At 33.5% G+C, this 21,702-nt stretch overlaps 1 protein-coding gene across 1 annotated transcript in view; it reads left to right on the forward strand.

Moving 5' to 3' along the window:
• The first annotated feature begins 1,478 nt into the window (after nucleotides 1-1,478).
• Or63a (Odorant receptor 63a) overlaps nucleotides 1,479-21,702 on the forward strand; it is a 29,802-nt gene continuing 9,578 nt past the window's right edge. The window contains exons 1-7 of the mRNA XM_073981070.1: nucleotides 1,479-1,609; nucleotides 15,454-15,550; nucleotides 15,618-15,756; nucleotides 15,819-16,010; nucleotides 16,080-16,184; nucleotides 16,244-16,409; nucleotides 16,468-16,573. Of these exons, the coding sequence (XP_073837171.1) occupies nucleotides 1,479-1,609; nucleotides 15,454-15,550; nucleotides 15,618-15,756; nucleotides 15,819-16,010; nucleotides 16,080-16,184; nucleotides 16,244-16,409; nucleotides 16,468-16,573 (936 nt within the window). The remainder of the gene's footprint in view (nucleotides 1,610-15,453; nucleotides 15,551-15,617; nucleotides 15,757-15,818; nucleotides 16,011-16,079; nucleotides 16,185-16,243; nucleotides 16,410-16,467; nucleotides 16,574-21,702) is intronic.

Here is a 21,702-nt window from a genome sequence, read left to right on the forward strand (position 1 = left end):
GAACTCAGAAAGTGATTCTATGTCTATGTAAAACATAATACCCCTTACAGTGTAGTGTAGGGTAAAAATATTTGTTTTATTCTAACTCTCCCTTTAAAGACTATCACAGATATGAATAACATCTGTTACCTCTTTCACATTGGCGTAGATTGTTTTTTTCGATTAACCCTCCGTTGGACACCTGAGTCTAGCCAGGCCTTTTTCATTTTATTTTGCATTTTAAACTGGGTTAAAATAAAGCTATGGACCTGAGATTTCAGGTAGCTTCATGAAATTTTCTTGCCTTTCTAACGAAAGTAACATGAAGTCAAAAGGATCACCAGAAAAGGAGCTACAAGGATTTTTTGACATACATATCACATTCGTAACACATGAATCTGGCCAGACCCCACCTATTTTTTATTGAAAAATTTCCAAAATTTTTCTTAAAATTGGTTTTTTCTACATTATTTGACAGAATGAATATCATTTTATGAAAATTGTCGCATTTCACCCTACCATGTCTTCAAAATTGCACGTAAAAAGGTCGCAAAGTAGGAGATGGGTTTGAAAACAGTGTACGTACCAAAACCTAAAAAAAATCCCTTGGAAATAGTGTTACACATTTATTTTAGACAATTTTACACATAACTGGACAAATAAAACCCATTACAAAGCCTTTATGCTCTTTTTGTGGAGTGGAATGGTTCAAATATAGGATTCTCCATATGAATTAGAAGAAAGTCCTTAGGACATATGCCCTCATTTACCTATTGATATTATCGTTATTGCACTGCAATAAGCTGTAAAGTTATAAAATAGACCCTATTCATTCAGAGTAATACCCCAAAATAAGATATAGTGCATTGGAGTTATATATAAATAGGATTTTCGAGCATAGAGACAAGAAAAGAACGAATTTTTACTCCATAGGCATATGTCCGTTTTTACTACATTGAAAAAATTAATTAAATTTAGTGTTTTTAGGTATGTTTTTTTGACAAATAACGATTATATATGTAAGATTAGGATCCTTAAAACATATTCTACAACTTTTTATACGAAAATATTAATTAAGTTTACTAAAAAATTTATATTTATTACAGGGGTCTGGCCAGACTCATGTGTTACGAATGTGACAAACAATATTGGTGTCCAACGAAGGGTTAACCTTTTTTTAAAGGGAATCATTGACACGGTTAGAAATTTATACTCATGGCCAGCAAGACAAGTGTTCTCGTACGCACAAATAGTAGGTGTTTACCTAATTAAAAATACAGAATTTAAATCGTGCCTAAATTGGGCGGAAACGTTTTAGAAACCCATTATGTTGCTACTACCATTAACCCTAATATGTAATCGAAATGCATATCCATTTAAATAATGTTGCACAACCAAATCAAGTCATTACAACAGAAACCCGTAATTAATCAACAAACCTTCTGACTTCAGATTTTGATCGCACTACAGTACTAATTATTTTATTTGAAGAACACAAAATGTTAAGTGACAAAGAAGTGCAACTGCTTAAAAGGCGCAACTACAAACAAATTAAGGAGTTGATCAGAATATCATTTGGACTGGGTGTTAACTTGACGTCGCCATCAACATTTAAGGACTCATTGAGAATGTAAGTTTTGCAAAAGTAATCAAGAAATATTGCAAATTACATTGATACTTTTGCATAAAATATCAAATCAATCAATCTCCTTTGGTAACTATCTTAATATATAAAAGAGCTAAGTGATAAGTAGACAATTATGCAACCCCAATTTTTGGTCCGATTCATGTCAAATTTTGGGACTGGGCATATTTTTGGCTTCTGATTAAATTGCAATCGAAACATATGACATATGCAAAATTATGCAAAATGCAAAATTTATGCATTTTACATATTTTCTTATGCAACAAATATTTCAATAATAGGTACAAAAATGTTTGTATGTAACATTTTTCGGTTTACAATTCTTTCCAGACAAGTCAAAAAAAATAGAGCAATGTATAAACACAGCCTATCTATGATAACTATCTTAATATATAAAAGAGCTAAGTGATGAGTAGACAGCGGAATTTTATGCAACCCCAATTTTTGGTCCGATTCATGTCAAATTTTGGGACTGGGCATATTTTTGGCTTCTGATTAAATTGCAATCGAAACATATGACATATGCAAAATTATGCAAAATGCAAAATTTATGCATTTTACATATTTTCTTATGCAACAAATATTTCAATAATAGGTACAAAAATGTTTGTATGTAACATTTTTCGGTTTACAATTCTTTCCAGACAAGTCAAAAAAAAAAAAAATAGAGCAATGTATAACCACAGCCCCAACCTTCAAAATGCCGAAAATCGGGAGGCATCGTTCTATGGGGGCTATATGAAGGTCTGAACCTAAACCGACAAATTTTAGGTGGAAAGTTATTTACCCCCAAGGAAGACTTAATACCAAATTTCAGCCATTTTGGCGGGATATTGAGGCCACAACCGTCAAAATACCGGAAATCGGGAGGTACCGTACTATGGGGGCTAAATGAAGACGTGGACGTATACCCACAAATTTCTGGTGGAATGTTTTATGTCTCCAAGGAAGACTTAATACCGTTCTATGGGGGCTATATGAAGACGTGGACCTATATGGAGAAATTTCAGGTGGAAAGTTTTATACCTCCGAGGAAGACTTAATATCAAATTTTAGCCATTTCGGAGGGATATTGAGGCCACAACCTTAAATACCAGAAATCCGGAGGTACCGTTCTATGGCGGCTATATGAAGACATGAACCTATACCGAGAAATTTCAGGTGGAAAGTTTTATACACCCAACGAAGATTAAATACCAAATTTCAGTCATATTGGTGGGATATTGAGGCTACAACTTTAAAATTAGAGAAAATCGGGAGATACCGTTTTATGGGGGCTATATGAAGACGTGGACCCATGCGGACAAATTTCAGGTGTAAAGTGTCATACCCCTAACGAAGACTTAAAACCACATTTCAGCCATTTCGGTGGGATTTTTAGACCACAAATCATTGTATATATTTTTGCATATGGTTTTGCCAATGCTCATTTTATGCAAATATGTCAAAATATGCACGATATGCAAAATATGCAAAAATGTCTGGGCCTAATTCGTTTTATTTTTATTTGAAAATTTTGCCTTTTTAGGCGAAGATCATTTTTAGTATTAATTTTTAATTAATTTCTCGTTGGAGTCGAGCTTGATGATCTATCAATAACGCAAGTGAAAAAGGAAAGCCGACGACGATTCGAACTCATGTCACCCACCACTATGTGACATGACATGTTTCGACTTTGGTAAAGTCTCCTCAGACATATCGGATGTGGAGCGGCTTCGATGTCCTCTAACTTTTCTTCTTTCAAATTCGTTTTATTTTGTGCTAAAAGTAGGTTCTGTTTTAATCAGATTTTCTCTATGACCATCCTAACCATATATCTGTGGTTTTCCTACATAACGACATAAGTCGAGTTATGTAAATTTTGAGTTATTGGCACCACGTAGTTGTACTTTCTTAGAGCTTTCCATATCACTACTCCGTATTTGAAAAAAATGTACCGTTTCTGATATATTTGTTGGCAAAACTACGTAAGTGGGCCTTTTTACAAAATAATTGTCATAATAAACTTATTATATCGACATTTGCTGCAGTATATCGCGAACATATTCATAAAAAAGGACACAAGGTGACTTAGGTCGTTTTGTATGTAATAATAATTAAAATAATTGTTGATTCTCTTTCAAGAGAAAACCACGTAAAACTGAATGTGCTCTTTTGCATGCTCTTTTATCTAAATTTTCTGTTTTTTATGTCGTTTACTCTCAAACATAAGTCCCGTTACGTAGATTTAATGAAAACAGAGATGCAAGCCTCACAGCACGAAAGGCTGGTCATTCATTTACTTGTTAAAGTAAAAATCACATATAACACCGTAATGGATTACAATCCAGAGCAGAAAAATAATGAAGAAATTTTTATTTCGCCTGAAAAAGGAACGATTTGATAAATTTACTGCCACTTATCCTCGATGTATTCCATGATTTCTATAAAAGTCTTAAAGTATCACAAAACGATAAAAGCGTTATATATGTCGATAATTAATAACTTATAATAACGTTACATATCTAAAATATGAAGAATTTTTTGGTTTTATTTTAGTTTTTTCCGTTACTTTGAAACAAAATTTTTTAATTGAAATGTTTACCAAATGTAAGACTGGGTAATAATTTGTAAAAAAATATTCACAGAAAAACAACACAATTGTACATTCGTTATCCATTTTCCTCCGCTCTTTTTCATAGAATACAACATAAGTACAAATATGTCATTTTGTGACAAAAGTAAGAAGCACACGCAAAGATATGTTTTTAAAAAAATTTAATAAAAAGTACATTTATAAAAAAAATTTTAATTTTTTATTCATAACGATTGTTTTTGACATGCTCTATCCGTATGTAAGAAAAAACCAAAACAAAATCATCGGCATGTAGAAAATATTACAAAAAATTTTTGTTTTCGCTCTCCTGAAAATTTTGATTTTTAGACTTATGTCGTTATGTAGGAAAACCACAGATATGTATGCATTTGCATAGGATTCCGCTGTCTAGTGAGGAGTGAGTAAATGAGTGACTGACTAGTTGGGTTTTCTGAAAATTTTTGTAACACTGCGAAATATTCATCGTAGACCCCCAATGTGTTATACCAAAATTCATATCTCGACGAGATAGAGCGATGTTGAAATGTGTGTCCGTCCGTCCGTCACGGGTAAGAGCTTTAGTCAAGGAAAATGCCATAATTTGTCTAATTGAACATAATTTGTGTGGGAAAAATACCCAAAAATTAATAATTTGGTCAACATTTTAAATTCTGTAAAGAACTATATTTACCTTCCATGCTACAAAATGTCGGAATCATGATAGAAGAGTTTTCAAATCAAATAAAAGTCGCCCAACGAAGTATTGGCAACACTGGTTACCAAACGTGTTTTTTGTACGAGTACCAAATCGCTCTGAGAAAATCTTTAACCCTCCGTCATGCACATGTATCTGGCCAGATATTTTACGAATTCAACTGCGATTTAAATATATTTCTGATTTAGCTAGGGGTTTGAGTCTCCAGGTACCCTCTACAAATATTGTAAGGTATCGTTTTATGAAAAAAACACTTTAAAAAAACAACAACAATCTAAATTTATTTAGATTTTTTCATCTATACATCGTATACGTAGCGCATGTATCTGACCAGATACACACACATTTTGCTCCAATCCGGTATGCCTACAACATTCGAAATCAGATTATACATGTTTTAGTTGCTTACCTGAAGCTTTGTGAGACTTTTTTAATTAAGAATTAATTAAAACTTACTTTATAACTACTAAATTTAATTGAAATTAACGTTATACCAATTCTTGTTATTTTTTTGACATTACGAGTAAACACAAAAATACAATTTTTCTTGTTTTATTTCTCATATTTTTTACACGGGTTAAGCATGTACTAAGAACAAAAAAAGTGAAAATATATATCTGACTGGCGTGATAACAATACAAGAATATAATATTATCACTAAAATAGCATATTTTTCGTATAAATGTACTGAAATACATGCTGTATCTGGCCAGATACATGCGCTACGTACGTGACTATTGGAACATGTGCATGACGGAGGGTTAATTATTTACGAAATACAAAAGTAAAAAATACAAAAATACATTTAACTGAAAGATAAAAAGTTTCTGTATCAGAATACAATCTAATAAATTAGAATGCCTAAAGCTTCAGTGCGCCGTAGTGTTGGTATCAAAAAAACAGTTTGTAGTGGTTGCAAAAATGTAATCAAAGAGGACATTGATGATTTTGTACAATGTGATACATGCAAAATCAGTTTTCATTTTCGTTGTTCCAGGCCAGCCAAGATCACCCATATACGTTAACGTGACTGCAACAACAACATATTTTCTCTTTATTCTCATCTGTCGTGGTTTAGCAAAGGGAAGTCTCGCTCAGAGAGCCTAATGCACAAAATATTTGAGCACCACCGTTCTGGACTAACGAAGAGAGCATTTGAGAGGTTGTTAAAAAATGAGAGTGAGATTTACAGCTGCTCTGAATGTTGTGAAGAAAGTGAAGGCGACATAAGGAAAGAGCTCAAAACAATAAAAATAGAGCTAAAGAAATTAGAAAAATTGGAGAAACTCGACCAGCTGACCGAATCAATAACTTTTATGTCCGCATAATTTGATGAGGTTTTCAGTGATGTTGCAGAAAACAAAAAGAAAATCACTGCAATAGAAAAAGAAAACAAGAAATAAAAAAATGAAGTGAAGACATTGAAGCAGTCTGTTAAAATTTTACATGACGATCGTGTGAGAAATTACTGTGTTATCAGTGGAATGAAAGTAAATGATGATGTTAATGCTGTCGATGCTGTGTTGTTGTTGTCGAAGAGTGTAGGTGTGGAATTGGAGAAGGGCGCAGTAGAGAATGCATATTTTTTTGGTAGAAATGAAAAGAAGGATGAAAACAAACGAATTGTTGTGAAATTTGCTTCGAAGAGTCAGAAAGAGAAGTTAATGAATTCAAAAGCGAAACTTAGAGAAAACGAAGATACAAAAAAAGTATTCGATAATGACTATCTAAGCAAAGAAACATTAAAACTTCTGTACCATGCAAAGTCTCTGAAGTCAATTGGATATCAACATGTTTATGCCAGAGATGGGAGAGTTTACTGCAAGAAAAGTGACATTTCGCGACAAATTCTAATCCGTAGTGAAGATGATGTTGACGATATATTGCTTCAAGCTACTTCAAGCAAGCATTTTCAAAGAAGATCGATGGTGCGCAATAGAGTTTCTGAGGGCGTAAATTCAAGTGATGATGGTGTTGAAAATGATGATGATGACGGTGATGATGATGCTACTTATGAATCTCCTTCTTAAATTGTATTTTAAAGAAACCGAATTTAATCTTTTTTAATACATATTTTTCTTCTCTTTGTGATTAAAAATCAATACTTTAAACATTTTTCTAATTTTTTGAAATATGCTGATGGCTTAAACTTGAATTATCTACATGTTATTAGCATTAATATCAGATGTGTTTCTTCTATTGACAAATTTAACAAATTTAAGGATATTTTATCCAGTTTTTCAAAGTTGCCTGATATAATTGCAATACAGGAAACATGGTTTCAGGCAAATGTTACACAAATATATTGTATTCCTGGGTTTAGAGCCGTACACACTTGTAGAGGAGATGGTTACGGTGGTACTACTATATACCTTAATGAAATATTTCAATACTCTGTTGATATTTGTAAAAGTGAGAGATTTGTAGATATAATTACTGTTACTTTAAACAATTTTAAAGTAGACAACAAACCTATGAAGCTTACATCTTTTTATCGTTCTCAAAAATGTTCTGTAGCAGATTTTGTTGATATTCTTAAAAATGTATTAAGTGATAATGCGCGTAATCCCATTATAATTCTTGGTGATTCTAATATTGACTTATTTCGCAGCTGTCATTACGTACAGTTGGAGTCTACGTTTCAAAACTATGGGTGTTCCAATGCACATAACTTGGTAACTCGATCCAAAAGCGGCTCATGCATTGACCACATTTTTAGTAATATTTCTGAGAAGTTGTGTATTGATTCAGTAGAGTGTGACCTTACAGATCATAACTTACTGTCTTGCAAGTATGTAACCAATAACATCAAGGAAAGGGATTCGGTTATTACCAAAAAGTTTTGTGATTATGGGAAAGCTAGAGATATTCTTCGGAATATAATAACAGATACTAGGGATTTGGATGTTTCACTTTTGACAGAAGAACTCATGACCTCTATGGAGGCTGCAATGAAACAGTCCTCAGTAACTGAAACGAGAAAAACTGAATTGCAATTTGATATATCCCCGTGGATTAATGGGAACCTACAAAAACTTATGATGTTGAAACAAAAGTTGTTGAAGAAGCGACGGAAAGTAAAGAAGAGAGAGCAAGGTTCATGAAGTCTTGAAAAGAATAAGCAGAGTTATAAAAATAGCAATTCGAGAAGAAAGAGAAAGTTATTATGAGAAAAATTTGAGGATGATTGGTAGCGACACAAAGAAGTGTTGGGCTTTTCTTAATAAGTCATTCTTGAAATCAAAGAGGTGTGATATATATGTTAAGGATTCACACGGAGAAATTTTAGATAATGATAATGACAAAGCTTCCCTTTTTAATGATTATTATCTTAATATTGCTTCCGACCTTAGAAGACAAATTTATATCAATCCCGATGATCATATAAATACATTGCGAACTCTTTCAAGAGCTAGAACAAATTTTCAATTTAGTAATATTAATCACGGCGATATTTTAACAATTATATCGAAAATGGAAAATAATAAGAGTCCGGGTTACGACAACGTGTCAGTAAAATTTGTAAAGGAATGTGTTCATGAATTATCTCCACTAATTGTCAACATCTTTAATAAGAATGATGCCAACTCACTAGATGATTATCGCCCAGTTGCTATTTTGCCAGTAGTAGACAAGATTATTGAAAAAGTTATATCTGATAGTCTGACAGATTATCTCGAAAGCAATAATTTAATTTACTGAAAACAGTTTGGTTTTAGGAAGGGTTGTGGCACCGTGGATGCAATTTTAAATGTTGTTCAGTATGTCTGTTGGGGACTTGATAGTGGTTTTGGCGGTGTGGCTGGTATATTTTTTGATCTTACAAAAGCGTTTGATCTAGTAGATCATGATTTGTTGATTCAAAAAATTAAATATTATGGTATAACTTGGAAGGAACAGCAGTTATTTAAAAGCTATTTGTTACGCAGGAAGCAGTACGTTCAAATTAACTCAGCAAAAAGTAGCATGGGATCGGTTAAATTCGGTGTACCACAGGGAAGTGGATTAGGTGGATTAGATTAGCATTTACGTGGATGGTGATTTAGTTTATGAACAATCGTCAACTAAATATTTAGGTGTTACACTTCAGAGTAATCTTTGTTGGGATATTCATATAGACAACGTTAAACATAAAATATCTCCAGCTATTGGAATCTATCTATATATATAAAAATGGTGTAAAAAATGTATAGTAATTCATAAAATGAGAACGGCTAGGCCGATTTGGGTAAAATTTTTTGTCAGTTATTCGTATTTTCGAGGAGAAGGTCTTTACGGAAGAAAATTTTGCAAAATCTCTCTGGAAAGGCGGAAAATTGGAAAAATTAATAGCGAGACGAAGTTCGCCGGGTCCGCTAGTCTTATATAAATTCCAAAATAAGTTAAACTTGAAAACCAAGTTTTTAATTTTTGAAGCACTTATCCAATTCCACTTGAGTTACTTGGCAATCGCATATGCATACAACAAGCGCAGCAACGCTTAGAAATCTCTACAATGTTTGCAGAATAGAGCCAACATCCAACAATCTCATTATTTAAAGACTTTGCAACGGAAGTGTTACCAATATATGGACAACATGTTTATCAAGCCCTTTTATATGTTTTCAAGAATATTAAACAAATCGGTCACCAAACAATAAATATATCACAAAATATAAATATATCTCGAAATCAAAGTAATCTGCGAATTGCTAGGTGTAGATTGGAGAAAAGTAAGCAAAGAATTGATTGCAATGGTAGTAGATATTATACAACCTACCTAGAGAACTAAAAGCTATTGAAACTATTTCAGATTTTAAATATGCCTGCAAACAATATTTATGTTCAATAAAAGAAACATTTCTAATATAAATGCTATAAAAATATTTAAATGTTTTAGATTTTTTTATTATTATTAGACTTATTCTAAATTTCTGAGTTATTATAATTGCTATTAGATTTATTCTAATGTTGTTTTTATTTTGAGTATATAAAATGTTGCCAATAGCCTCAAATATGCCACTTTCGCGCTGAGGCCCAATTATGAAATGTATTATAAATAAAATAAATAAAAATAACAAAAAAAGCTATTTCTAAATGTATTTTGATTCTTTTTTTGCTTTTTAATAGAAAAATATCCTTCTGTCCATTATAAAAAATGAACATTACACTTAACTTTTCCAGTAATGATGTAAATGAATTTATGTATTATCGGACGGCAAAAATTTTTCGCAATCATATTAAATAGATTCCATGGAAAACTGGTGATGCCCAAGGGTAGTGGGGTAGGGTATCATATGGTCGGCCCCGTCCGACTATAGCCCTCTCTTACTTACAAGGCAACCAGGCGAGGCTGCTTATGTACTCAGGCCTTTACTATTGCTGATGTCGCACAGCCATTAATTAAATAGGAACATTATTTAAAATGTTTGCTGAACTTTGTATTATTACAACCTGGATTAAATAGCATTCGCCGCCGCTGGATTGGACATTTATAAAATTATAAAGCACAGCCCTTCCTAACAAATTTTCACTATGTTATTATTAGATTTATCTAAATTAGAAATAACAATATTATATACAATGATATTATAACCACAATGATGCAACATTGAAAATGTACAACACCTACGTTGACGGAGTGATAAGTTTCAAATATCTGGGAGCTACAATAACTGAACAGTGGGAGTGCTCAAAAGAAATAAGATGCAGAATTGAACTGGCCATGACATTAATCTTGACAGAAAGATTTGTTTTATCAAAACATATGATTGATCAGTGTTATTGTATGCAACGGAAGTATGGACAATTAAAACTGCTGATATAAGAAGGTTGGAAGCTTTTGAGATATGGATTTACAGGAGAATACTCAAAATTCCTTGGACAGTCCATGTAACAAATGCCGAGATGCTAAGAAGGATGCACTGCGAAAGAGAACTGATCTCAGTTATAAAAAGACGAAAGACAGCATACCTAGGGCATGTAAAGCGAAATCAAAAGTATAAATTCTTGCAAAATTTAATCCGCATAAAGATAGAAGGAATACCTGTTAGAGGAAGAAAGGAGAAAACATGGATCGATAACATTGCAGAATGGACTGGCATACGAGATATTACATTATTATTTTGCAGAATTTGCAAATAAAAAAAGAATACACAACGTTTCAGAAAAGTGTATACAAAGTTACACTTTCATTTATTGTAAAACGTGCGAATTTCATCTCAAAATAACTTGCACCGTTACGTCTTTCTCACTTAACAGCTGCGAAAAAAAACTAAAAAACAAGCAACAGCATAGACAAATAAATTTATAGACGAAGAAATACTTAATGTTGCCGCTGTCAAGTTACTCAAATCAGAAAACTCAAAAAAGTTCGAAGACGTTTTTTGGGGAAAATGACAATATTTTCTTGGATATTTTTGTCTGACGATATTGTTCCCATCAAAAACTAACCCCAAGTAGCCTTTTGCCAGAACAAAATATTTATTAACTTGTGTTTTTTGGCATTTTATTTTGAGTTTCTTTTTCAGCACACTCAATTCGAACATACTCGGTGAGAGCATTCCTTCGTCTATGTTTTCATTAGTCTATGATTAGAGTAAGTGCAGGTTATGCGGAACATTTTCGAAAACAAGCACAGGAAAGTGTGCGGAAATTCTTAAAAGGAATCTTGCTCAATTTCTAAGGGAAATTTTGAGAAATCCGTAAATTTTCTGACAAAGTTTTGGAAAACCTCGTAAAAGAATCGAATAGCCCATTTAGATATGACTTCATTAGCCGGTTTTAGCACCTTATCAGCTTTTATTTGCCAAATCCAGCCAAAATCTACCAGATTTCCCATACAAAAATAAATCCTCGTATTGAGTGGATTTGTTTTAAATCCGGCATAAATCCTCGTATAAAATACAAAAAGTTACAATCTGGCACAAGAAACAAGGTAGATGCATCGGTGAATTGCTAAAACAAAAATAATTTAAAATGTAAAAATTTTTAAACATAACAGGATCACAGAAAACAAGTAAGAAAAGCGTTAAGTTCGGTCGGGCCGAACTTTTTATACCCTCCACCACAAATTTCAGCCATTTCGGTGGATTAATGTGGCCACAACCTTCAAAATACCGAAATTCGAAAGGTACCGTTCTATGGGGGCTATACCTACACATTTCTGGGGGAAAGTTTTATACGCCTAAAGAAGACTAAATACCAAATTTCAGCCATCTCGGTGTGATAATTAGGCTAAAACGTTCAAAATATCGAAAATCGGGAGATATTGTATTATGGGGGCTGTATCAACACGTGGACCTATATATACATTTTATGGTAGAAATGTTTCTTAGCCTCTGGAAACACAAAATACAAAGTTACAACCGATTCTTTGGTCAAATGGGTCTAATACATTCAAAATATATTAAAATGACGCGTACTTTATAAGGGGCCTTATGTGGGGGCTATACCAAAACGTGGACCTATATAACCCAACTTTGGTAGGAATGTTTTCTGGCCTCTGAAGACACAAAAAACCAAATTACAACCAATTCTGTGGTCAAATGGGTCTAATACATTCAAAACATATTAAAATGACGCGTACTTTATATGGGGCCTTATATGGGGGCTATATCAAAACGTGGACCTATATAACCCAACTTTGGTAGGAATATTTTTTGGCCTCTGGAGACACAAAGTACCAAATTACAACCAATTCGGTGGTAAAATGAGCCAAATATCTTAAAAATTCCTTAAAACGACGACGCGTCACGCGTCATTTTGTATGGGGGCTATACGAAAGCGTGGACCTACATAGCCCGCTTTTAATACCAAATACGTAAATAAAACATATTTTCCCAAAATTTCATCAACCTACGTCAATCCGTTCGGACGTTAGAGTGATTTCCACAGACGGACGGACATGGCTTTATCGATGTAGAATTGCACGCTGATCAATAATATATATACTTTGTGGGGTCTACAATGATTATTTCGAGTAGTTACAAACGTAGTGACAAACTTAATATACCCCCATCCTACGGTGGAGGGTATAAAAACAAGACGATATACATAAAAGAAAATTCAGCAATCTTCAAAAAACTTTAACTACAGAACTAAACATACAACACAATGACCATCAGTTAGTCGATAAGATAGACACAACATTTCCCGAAGACGTGAAATGGTTACTCTAGCTTGGAGACAAACATTGCCTAGTCCCGGACCACACTAGAGTGATTTCATTGAAAAAATTGCGTGAAATAATGCGTCTCTAGATCGACTTCCATAGTACAGTAAAATCAAAAAATTGCTGTAGTGGGGAATTCGATTTAAGAACGCCTAATTTCATGAAATTTTTTAATGAAATTCACGCTAGTGTGGACCGGGACCTACCAAATTTATCAAATTTAGTGCAATAATTACAAGGATCAGCAAGAAATGGGGAGAACAAAAATAATAACAATGATAGAAATCCATACAAACAAAATGAGATAGAGTACTAGAGACAAATATATTTTAAGCACAGTGGAACAAACCCGAAAATTTCTAAGACAAAACAAAAACATATTAATACTTAATGCAGCCAAAGGAAACATTACCATAGCTATGGAGAAAAGAGATTACCAAGAACGAATGATGACTTTATTATCAGATAAAGATCCCACCTCCAGTTTACAAGGAATTGGTAGAGGAATTATTTAAGAATAATATAATAACGTCAATGGATAAAGAACGATTAAAGATGGAAGTCTCCTTTTTATGTGTTTTATACCTTTATAATTTAAGAATGCTGTGATATAGATTTTAAGACGCACTTTTATTGATTTTGTAGATCTAAAACCTCCCTGAAGATGAAATTCATGGAATTTTGAAATAGAGAGAAAGAGAAATTATATAAATAAATAAACATATTCTGCAGACCTCAAGCTCGAACAATTTTATTCACCCATAAAATATAGAAATATCGAAGAAAATACACAATATAACTTCTTGTTTTTAAAATATTAAAACAACAAAATTGAGATAATTAAAAAAGTGATTCTTTTAGACTAGTTGCAGAGGCCAGCTTTGCTCTCCGGCTTCGTCTTGATTTAATGCTCCTCTGACCTTATTTCGCGTTTTTGCTTGAATACGGCAAGTCTTATCGGCGTGGGACCTGAGAAAATCTTATAGCTGTGAAAATTCTCTACAAGACTGGCTTATGTAATTTTTCCTAGGTTGTACCATTTTTTTAGATATATAAGTTTAAATTGGAAAATTTCAGTCATGACATTGTTTTATAAGGAGACGATACCGAATCGAATTGAATTTGAATTGTCCCAATTTTAACTTCTATATCTCAAAACTTGTAAAACCTACGAAAATATTATTAAGGTCATTCTTGTAGAAAATTTTGATAGCTACAACATTTTTTTATTCCCATTTTGATAGGACTTGCGGCTTCCAAGCAAAATCGCAAAAACTTAAACTACCCCTAAAAATGTCAACTTGAATCGCGATTTATTTAAAAAGCGCTCCGGCGATTTTTTTTTTGTTTTTTTGATTTTTCTCATCTATGAACATTGTAGTTTCAGAATCCGCAAAAACTTCCCATGTGTAAGCACATTCCATTTAAATTTGATTCAAGAGCACCGTGACTACTCTGCAAATATTTGAAATTGTAGCCTAAATATTTTGAATTCTTTCTATTGAATTTACATACTTTGTACCATTATTTCATATAAAATTCGAAAAATCGAAACTTTTTGGCTCATTTTAAAGTACATGTAAAACAGAGTATGTGCCAAAATTTCCAGTCCATCAAACAAAAATTTACCGAGATATTAGCTTTCGAAGGGAAACATTTATTGTGTTTTGTATGTAGCATAGAAACTAAAAAGTCTTTTCCTCGAAGTGGCACTTTTGAAAGCGGTGGCCACTGTAGCTCGAAAACGGATGCTCCGGTCTTTATATGTTTTTGTGGGACTATTATACACATAAATCATGTGCTTAACCGAGAGTCTTTAAAAAAACTGCTGAGGGAGTCCGAAAAAATATAAATTTTTTACAGTGCTTTTTTTTTCTTGTTAAAATCGAAATTTTGATTTTAACTGTTCAAAATGTATAAAAATTGGGTCGTTTCGATAATGGAAAAGATTATTAGGTTCGTAATGATTCCACAAAAATATATGCTGAACGGTTTATTCTTTTTCAAACCACAATGGTTACCGCAAACTGCTTTAGTAAAAACAGTGCATTATAGGCTGAAAGATTTTTCAAAAAAAAAAAGATTAGAAGGTAACTCAAGGTTTAATAGATGTCTTATAAAAATTCATAAAAATTACTTTTCTGATGCTTATAAGTGGCCATAACCCCTTTAAATAGCTTTACGTAACGCTACACAACATTTGAATTTTTTATGATTTTTGGTCAAGTTTACATAATGTCGTGGTATTTGCAATCCCTGAAGAAAACTAGATACCATGTATTCAAAGAGGAACATTATGCAAATTTGAAAACGCTTCCGTTTCGTTTTTATCTGTCAGAGACAATTTGTACACTTTTAATAAAATATTTGTTATTTTTTAATTTCAGAATAAATGTAATTTTGATAGTTTCAAGTACAATTTCCTTATATGCCCATTGGGCATATACTGTTGAGAGTATTAAAGATATTCCCAAAATTGCTGAGGTATACTCACTTCCTCTTCTAGCGATATTTATACTTTATAACCGATGTTTATGTGTATATATTTTAGAGTGTTTGCACAGCATTTCAAACGTTAATTTCCATAATCAAACTGATTTACTACTTGTTTGTACAACGACGTCTGTATCACTTACTGTACAAGGCCCAAACTCACGAGTATATTAGAAAAATTGAAATATTTCACAAAAGTAAGAAATGTAATAGCTTTAAATATGTATTCGATTTTTAATAATATACCATTTCTAAATAGAATTTCCAATGTGTGATAGACTACAACATCGAATTGATGAAATCTTAGATGCAAGCTGGAAGAACATTAATGGTCAATTGATATTCTACATTTGTTGCTGTGCCGCCATCATCAGCAACTATTTCTTTATGTCACTATTTCAAAATAGTTATCATGCTTGGAAGGGAACACCAAATTATGAGCACGTATTACGTAAGTATGTATGCAATAAGAGGATAAGTAAAAACTAAAGTTTACAAACTTGCTTACTTATATTTTCAGCTTTTCCATCAGTATATCCCATGTGGCGGGATAAAGGCTTGTCCTTTCCATATTACCACATACAAATGTTTTTGGGCAGTTGTGCATGCTATATCTCTGGAATGTGTAAGCCTAATTGATTCATTGATTCCTAGACATATGCTTTATGTGAAAATAATTTTAAGGTGCTGTGAGCTTTGATGGAGTTTTTATAGTACTTTCCGTGCATGGCGTTGGACTTATAAAGGTACTTAATATGTTAATTGAGAATTCAACTGCTGCTGATGTGCCAAAAGAGCGGCGTGTCGAATATTTACGATATTGTATTTATCAATATCAACGAGTTTCCGAGTAAGTGACGATAAACTTTGAAAAATCTGAATTTTAATTAATTTTTTATAACAAATAGATACATAAATGAGATGCGTAAAATCTACAAACATGTGAGCATAACACAATTTATATTGAGCTTACTGGTTTGGGGCATAGTTCTATTTCAAATGAGCGTCGGTTTGGTATGTAATAAACAGACATCGGATTTTTGCATGTTTTTTTTAATTTCTTATCCGATTGGACTCAAATTTTGAATCTAGGCGTTTTAAGGGTCAATTTTTAGATATTTGGGGCCATATCAAAAACATGCATAAAAATATGTCAAATATGCAAACAATTTTTGACCGATAATCTCCATAAAAGTCGTAAAATTGTCAATTAAAGTTGGAATCGTCATCAAAAATATTCAAAGTGTTCTAAATTAAGATTGCTGGCAGCTTAACGTCGATTTTTTAGCAGATTATTATGTTATTGAGACCTCTTACGACAATGTGTCGTAATACAATCTTTTTCTTATTAAACTATTCAAAAATATAAAATTTGATAAAAATATTAAACATTTCATGTCAAATTCAATATTTTCCTTGTCTTAAGTTGTAGCATTAGGCTGGGTTTAACTCAAAGGGAACAAATCGACGTCGGATTTTTTTAGGGGGAAATACCGTCTAATCTGTTTGGTTCTGTTAGATTTTGAGTTTGCCGAAGTTAGAGCAGAATTGGAATATGTTAACACGTGCTATTTGAAGATTTCGGCGACTCATATCTATGGAACGGTTAAAGCTATTTGCCCGTAATATGCATTAAATTAAAGGCCATTCTATGCCCCGATAAACATGACTAGGTACACTTTAGGGCGTTTTGTAAGTTTGGGTCGTATATTTCTGGAGAAATTTCCATTTTTGCTTTGTTAAGATTTTTGTCGCCATTTGTTTGTCAATGTTTTCGTATTTCAATAGATTTTCAATGAGGTCTAGGTATTGTTTTGATGCTAAAAGCATCGTAGAATCTGAAGGACCATCTGTCCCGAAAAGAATCGAGGGTGGCTTCAAGAAAATCCTAACCATGAAATTGTCATTGCTGCTGGACCCCTGCATGGTGTCTTATAGGAACGTTACTCGTATCATTTTGGCTACAGTAGCAGCTCTCGGAGAGGATCCCAACAAATATAACATCTCTAGAAGCTATACCCGTGAACAGCGGAGAATGAAAATACGCGCAACAACTTCAAGGAAGGCTTAAGATACCCCAAAACTAGGCGTTTCAGAAACTGGCGGTAGCTCAGGACAGAAACAAGACCTAGCAGCAGATTCCTAGAAGAATAGGGTCTAACCAGCTCCCCAGCTCGAGCAGGTGTCGAGAGCTCCTGTACCTGCGTGAAGTCTTATTAGAAGTATTGTTGAGAGGGATTTTTGACTGCAAGTTTGGAAGGACATCTGTAGTACAGATGCAGATTCTGTACATCAGCCAAGCGATTTCTATGAAAATAGTCTGCGATTGACAAATCCAACTTCTATGAGGGCAGTTCGGAAACTTCTTAGCCTAGCACAAAAATCGCGGTATAAACAGAAAAAAGTTAAGTGTTTTGGAAACTTTCATCACTGTTATGAACACATGTTAAATTTTGTTTCGATCTGGCAACTCCTTCATATAGAAACAGGTGTTCAAAAAAGACGCATCCGCAATTTTTTTACAATGGAAAAATTAGAAATGCCTGCTGTCATTAAATATTTACATAAAAAAGGTTTATCGGCACAAGAAATTCATAATGATATGGTGAATGTGTTAGGTGAAAGTGCTCCTTCATATGCAACAGTAAAAAATTGGGTTGCTGAATTTAAACGTGGTCGTACAAGCATTGAAGATGAACCACGTAGTGGACGTCCAAAAACAGCAACAACAACAGAAATTGTAGCCAAAGTGCATGATATGGTATTAAATGATCGACGAATAAAAGTGCGTGAAATTGCTAATATCATGGGCATCTCAAATGATCGAGTCCATTTAATTTTGCATGAAGAACTACAGATGAAAAAGCTTTCTGCAATATGGGTGCCGCATTTGTTAACAGTCGATCAACAACGCATAAGAATGAACATTTCTCAAGCTTGTTTGGATCGTTTTAAGCGAAATAAAATGGATTTTAAGCGTCGTTTCGTAACTGTTGATTAGACATGGATCCACCACTATACTCCAGAGACAAAAGAACAATCTAAACAATGGACTGATGCTAGAGGAAGTGCCCCAAAGAAGGCAAAAACAATTCAATCGGCTGGTAAGGTTATGGCAACGGTTTTTTGGGACTTTTGATTGACTATCTGCAAAAGGATAAAACAATAAATTCAGAGTACTATTGCAACCTTTTGGATCAATTAAATGTACAAATTCGAGAAAAACGTCCTGGCTTACAACACAAAAAAAATATTTTTCATCAAGACAATGCACCAGCTCACAATAGTGTTTTAACAATGGCTAAAATCAAAGAATTAAAGTACGAGTTGCTTGACCACCCACCTTATTCTCCTGATTTAGCTCCCAGCGACTTTTACTTGTTCCCAAATCTAAAAAAATTCCTTGCTGGCAAGCGTTTTACCTCAAATGAAGATGCAATTACAGTTGTAAACCACTATTTTGAAGACCTTGAGGAAAACTATTTTAATCAAGGGATAGAATTGCTAGAAAAGCGTTGGACTAAGTGTATTGATGTTTCAGGAGATTATATTGAAAAATAAAAATATTTTTGAAAAACTAACTATTCTCTTTCATTGATAGGCTAAGAAGTTTCCGAACCGCCCTCGTATGTAGGCGAGAATTTTTTAAAACTACTTCCCGGCACTTTGTGTTTTCATTGTTCGAGTCTGAGTTAAAGCCCCCAGAACGTTTTCTTTTTTGTTTTATTTATTTATTTGGTATGCCACACGACAACAACTGAGTGTTACAAATGAGAGTGTGGGTTTATATAGATATAATATAGGATAGATTGAGTAAACATAATTAATAGGTTCAAAAGTAATAGAGACAACAAATTGAGTTTAATACAAAAAATAGTGGAAACGATATTCAGAAATATTTTTTAGCTACAAATGAGAAACGAATATTTATCGAGAGGCATTCACAACCAAATATCAGAAAAAGGAAATAACAAAATGATAAATCATCTGTGATATCGTAGTTCTGAACTTGTTGGCTTGGCATTGTTTGATCTGATAGTGCAAACCACCGTAAAGAGCCAAATGCGACAAAAGTCTTAACAAAGCTAGCAGAAGAAGATTAAAATTTCTCCAGATATATTCAAACCAAACTATCAAAAGAACAACTGACAAAATTTCTAGAAAAAGTTCTACCAGGCGTAATTAGAAGTGAGACTTACTTGTTGTTCAAGGGATTAAACATTAACACCAAATTTCTTGAAAAAAATCTTGCAACTTGGCCGCAGATCGACAATTGTTTTTGATTTTGATTTGTTTACAGCGTCTTCTGGCGACGAAAATCGTTGACCACGCCTTTTTCTGGATATGCTGCAACCAAATGAAGTCACTGGATCCCCAGTCAGGGCTGTACGGCGCATGACCCATCAATTCCACGTATTGTCCGGTCAAGCAGGCGCTGGTTTGAATCGATGAGTGAGAACTCGCATTGTCATGATGCAGAACGATTCGTCTACTCTTGTTCGTTTTTCGAATTCCTGAGGAGACTTTAGGCAAACAAATTGTAGTGTAGCACTCAGAGTTAACCGTTCTACATTTCTCAAGCAGTATAGTCGCCACACGGTCAGTTTTGCCGAAGAAACAGGCGAAGGTATTCTTCCATAAACAACTTTCGTTGGATTTGGCTCCCTTTCGATAATCCAAACGGTCGATTTCTGTTTTGTTTCTGGCTCCTAAGCATAGATCCAAGATTCGTCGTCTATGACTATCTTACAAAAGTCTTTAAGGTACCGCGATTGTTTTTGTTCACAATTCATTTGCACAAATCCATAAAGAGCCTTTTTTGAACGATTGACCAATTTTGCTGGATTTGACGAGAAAAATCCATTTTTGCGGCCATGTGTTCTTGCAATATCAAATGTTAGTAGGTGGAAGAAATGCCCAAGGATGCCTCTATCTCACGGTATATAACATGGCGACCTTGCATTATCCGTTCACGTTTTTTTCTGGCACGACGGCCGATATTTGGCTACCCTACCGACCTTCGTTTTCTTGCTAGTGTCGAATTCTTTAAACCAGTTTTTCATGCTGATATAAGATGGCCCTTTATCGACATACAAAGATTTAATTTGATCGGTGCACTCTTGCCGCGATTATCCATGTCGAAAGTTTTGAACAATTATAGGACGAAAATCGTCTCCTTTTTTTGCAAAGTGATTTTTTTTTCAAGTCACTGTAAACCACACTAGTCATGGTGGTATGTCAAACTGTCCTGAGTACGCTTAGGCTAAAAACTACCAAACATTCCAAAAAAAATCAAATTATGGCTCGCGACACTGCGTGTTGCCTAGGCCAGAAGGTTTTCTAGTGTCCCTCGTAAACACTTTAGGGTGTGCCGCCTAAAAAAATCCGACATCGATTTTTTCCCTTTGAGTTAAAACCAGCCTAATGCAACAAATTAAGACAAAGAATGCTTGAAGCTTACATAAAATATTTGACAATTTAACAAATTTTATATTTTTGCATAATTTAAAGCCAAAAACAAAATTCATGTATTTTGCATTATGCGCACACTCAATAATTTAGGGTTTGCCTTAATAATAAAAAATGGTATTACAATACCATATAACCATATTTTTATACCATTGGTGACCAGCAGAGAAATGAAACAAAAATTCCCATGCATGCGAGCATGGGCATTTGTGTTGCTTGCGCTAACGTAGCTTGTTTGTGAGTAAAAATAACGGTGGTTTTTGTTGTGTCTGCTGCTAATTGCGTAAGCAGCAATTTCTTGGCCACATGGGATTTATACCCTACACCACACTGTGCTAAGGGGTCTCAATTATATAGTAATCTGCTAAAAAATCGACGATGAACGGCAAACAATCTTAATTTAGAACACTATGAAAAATTTTTACGATTTTTCCAACTTCAATTGACAATTTTACTACTTTTATGGCGATTTTCGGCCAACTGCGAAAAAAATACAAAATGTGACCCTGTTATTGAATTCAGTTTTCTTTAACACGAATTTCAATTCAATCAGAATCTTCGTATCTTTATTATTAAAAAATATGCAAAATCCGATGTCTAGTAATAAAATTTATAACTGATTATATTTATTAATAAAAAATAACCATTTAAACATATGATTTGTAGCTTGAACG

This window comes from Musca autumnalis, unplaced genomic scaffold (genome assembly GCF_047663935.1).
Source record: "Musca autumnalis isolate F117 unplaced genomic scaffold, ASM4766393v1 scaffold_4, whole genome shotgun sequence".
NCBI lineage: Eukaryota > Metazoa > Arthropoda > Insecta > Diptera > Muscidae > Musca > Musca autumnalis.